Source organism: Triticum dicoccoides, chromosome 3B, assembly GCF_002162155.2.
Source record: "Triticum dicoccoides isolate Atlit2015 ecotype Zavitan chromosome 3B, WEW_v2.0, whole genome shotgun sequence".
In the NCBI taxonomy this organism is placed as follows: Eukaryota; Viridiplantae; Streptophyta; class Magnoliopsida; order Poales; family Poaceae; genus Triticum; species Triticum dicoccoides.
The window spans coordinates 32,282,982-32,285,039 of NC_041385.1; the positions used below are offsets into that span (position 1 = coordinate 32,282,982).

General features: G+C 53.3%; 1 protein-coding gene across 1 annotated transcript; it reads left to right on the forward strand.

Annotated features, from left to right (window-relative positions):
* The first annotated feature begins 469 nt into the window (after positions 1 to 469).
* On the forward strand, positions 470 to 1,541 carry LOC119280635. The gene has a single exon (XM_037561428.1). It carries the CDS (start codon positions 491 to 493, stop codon positions 1,517 to 1,519), a length of 1,029 nt encoding a protein of 342 aa, XP_037417325.1. The 5' UTR covers positions 470 to 490; the 3' UTR covers positions 1,520 to 1,541.
* The last annotated feature ends 517 nt before the right edge of the window (positions 1,542 to 2,058 follow it).

Genomic DNA, 2,058 nt, shown 5'->3' on the forward strand with positions numbered 1-2,058 from the left:
TCTGACTGAGATCACTAGAGGCTATAACTGTGTGCATGCATGAGGACTGCCCTAACATGTGAGACTTTGGAATATCATCATCGACACGCAAAGGCTGGAGGCTTGGCATAGTAACAAATCTGCAATAATACAGCTAGCATGTCAACTTTTTCTTTTTCGTTTCTTTTTCTTTTTCTTTTCTTTCTTTTCTTTTGTGCCTTTGATTGGCGCCCAATCAGAATTGTAGCTAGAACTTGAAATTTAAATGCTACTAGTACATCACAACTAAAGTGCATGCCTTTAGTAAAGCTAAAAGGTTCCTAAATATATGTGTATCGAACATCCGAACAAGCACTATTTTTTTTTGAGGGACACAAGCACTAAGTTAATGGTACTACTAATCGTGGGTGAAAGCCGTGACCATTGCAGACTACTAGACATGTGCCCTTGCTTGCCGAAACACACACACACAGAGACAGAAAGTCACAAACAGAGAGACAGAGACAGAGAGATGTTCGATGTGTGGAGTTCTGCTGTGGGATGGTGGGACGAGTGGCAGCTGCGCATCCTCGTCCTCGGCAGCCTCGGCATTCAATTGTTTCTGCTGGTGGCTGCCCCCATGCGCAAGTACGGTCAGTACACCATCCGGCGCTACTTCATGCTATGCATACGGCTTGCATACATTAGCAGCGATGCTCTGGCCATCTATGCGCTGGCTACCCTCTTCAACCGTCACGTCAGGGCGACCAGCGGCAGCAGTAGCTGTGATGGCATTGTGCACAACAAGGCCAAGATCCTGGAGGTCCTATGGGCTCCTGTCCTGCTCATCCATCTCGGCGGGCAGCAGGAGCTGACTGCCTACACCATCGAAGACAACGAGCTGTGGGTAAAGCACACCGTGACCCTAGTGTCTCAGGTCGCGGTTGCCATGTACGCCTTCTACAAGTCGTGGCCTAACTACAGCGACTGGAAGCTATTGGCATCAGCGATCCTGCTCTTCGTCATTGGGGTCGTCAGTTTAAGTGAGAAGCCATGGGCCCTCAAGAAAGCCAGTATTAATAGATTGGCGTCTGTGTCAGCGCCGATACGAGGAACAAAGAAGCGTACAAGATTGGCGGTGTACTTGGGCGATCTTTTGTTCTCCGATTGGTACAACTGCTCCACCACCAAGTCCGGCGACAAGAAGCAGCCGGAACTGGCGGCGGGTGAGGAGGACGATAATGTGGGCTTGTCGGATGAAGATAAAGTCTATATGGTGCTGTCGGACATGTCGATGTCAGCTGCTGCCGATGACCTTGTACAGCGAGGCAGAGCTCGAAATGTCCAGGATGTTCTTCGGCCTCTGACTCTGAGCACCAAGGCGGAAAAGGATATGAAGCGCTGGCTGCTTGGTGCGTATGGGCTCTTATATACCAGAGGTAATTTGGTTTTCACTCCCACATACCTGGTCTACCATGTGCTTGTGGTGCCGATCCTGCACATCGCCGCCCTCACGCTGTTTGCGACGGGCGAAAGGATGGGTACAACCGCACGGATGTGAAGATCACATACGTCCTCCTGTGCCTCACCGCCGCGCTGGATGTTTTTGCGGTGTTCATCCGCCAGCTACTGTACCGGGCCATGTCTGCAAAGGGTGTCCCGTCCTTGTGCGAGACGGTACCAGGCTACAACCTCGTGGGCGCGGTTCTCCGGCGGAGGCATAAGGACATTGGGTGGCTGGTCAAGTGCGCTACCCGCATGGGCTGCAAGGAGTACTTCGAGTGCCAGGGCGTCCGTCAAGACTACGGATTGTACAAGAATGTGTCGGGGATGGTCCTTGCAGATCTGGTGGATGCACAGGGCCGCGACCTTGCCAATTATAGGGTCTTCACGGTGCCAGACGAATCAGGCACCGCTGTGCTGCCGGCGGAGGATGTTGGGGCAGGTGCCGAGATAATGCAGCAGAGCAGCCCGGGAGCGGCCAACTGGGCTCTAAGTGAGGAGCTGCAGAAGGTGTGCGGCCCCAAGGTACGGGACGCCCTGCGCGGGTCCTTCGACAGGAGCGTCCTCGTCTGGCACATCGCCACCGACCTCTGCTTC

Bases quoted from the DNA above. Each gene is read 5' to 3' on its own strand.
- LOC119280635 (XM_037561428.1), top strand. From the start codon at position 491: ATGTTCGATGTGTGGAGTTCTGCTGTGGGATGGTGGGACGAGTGGCAG.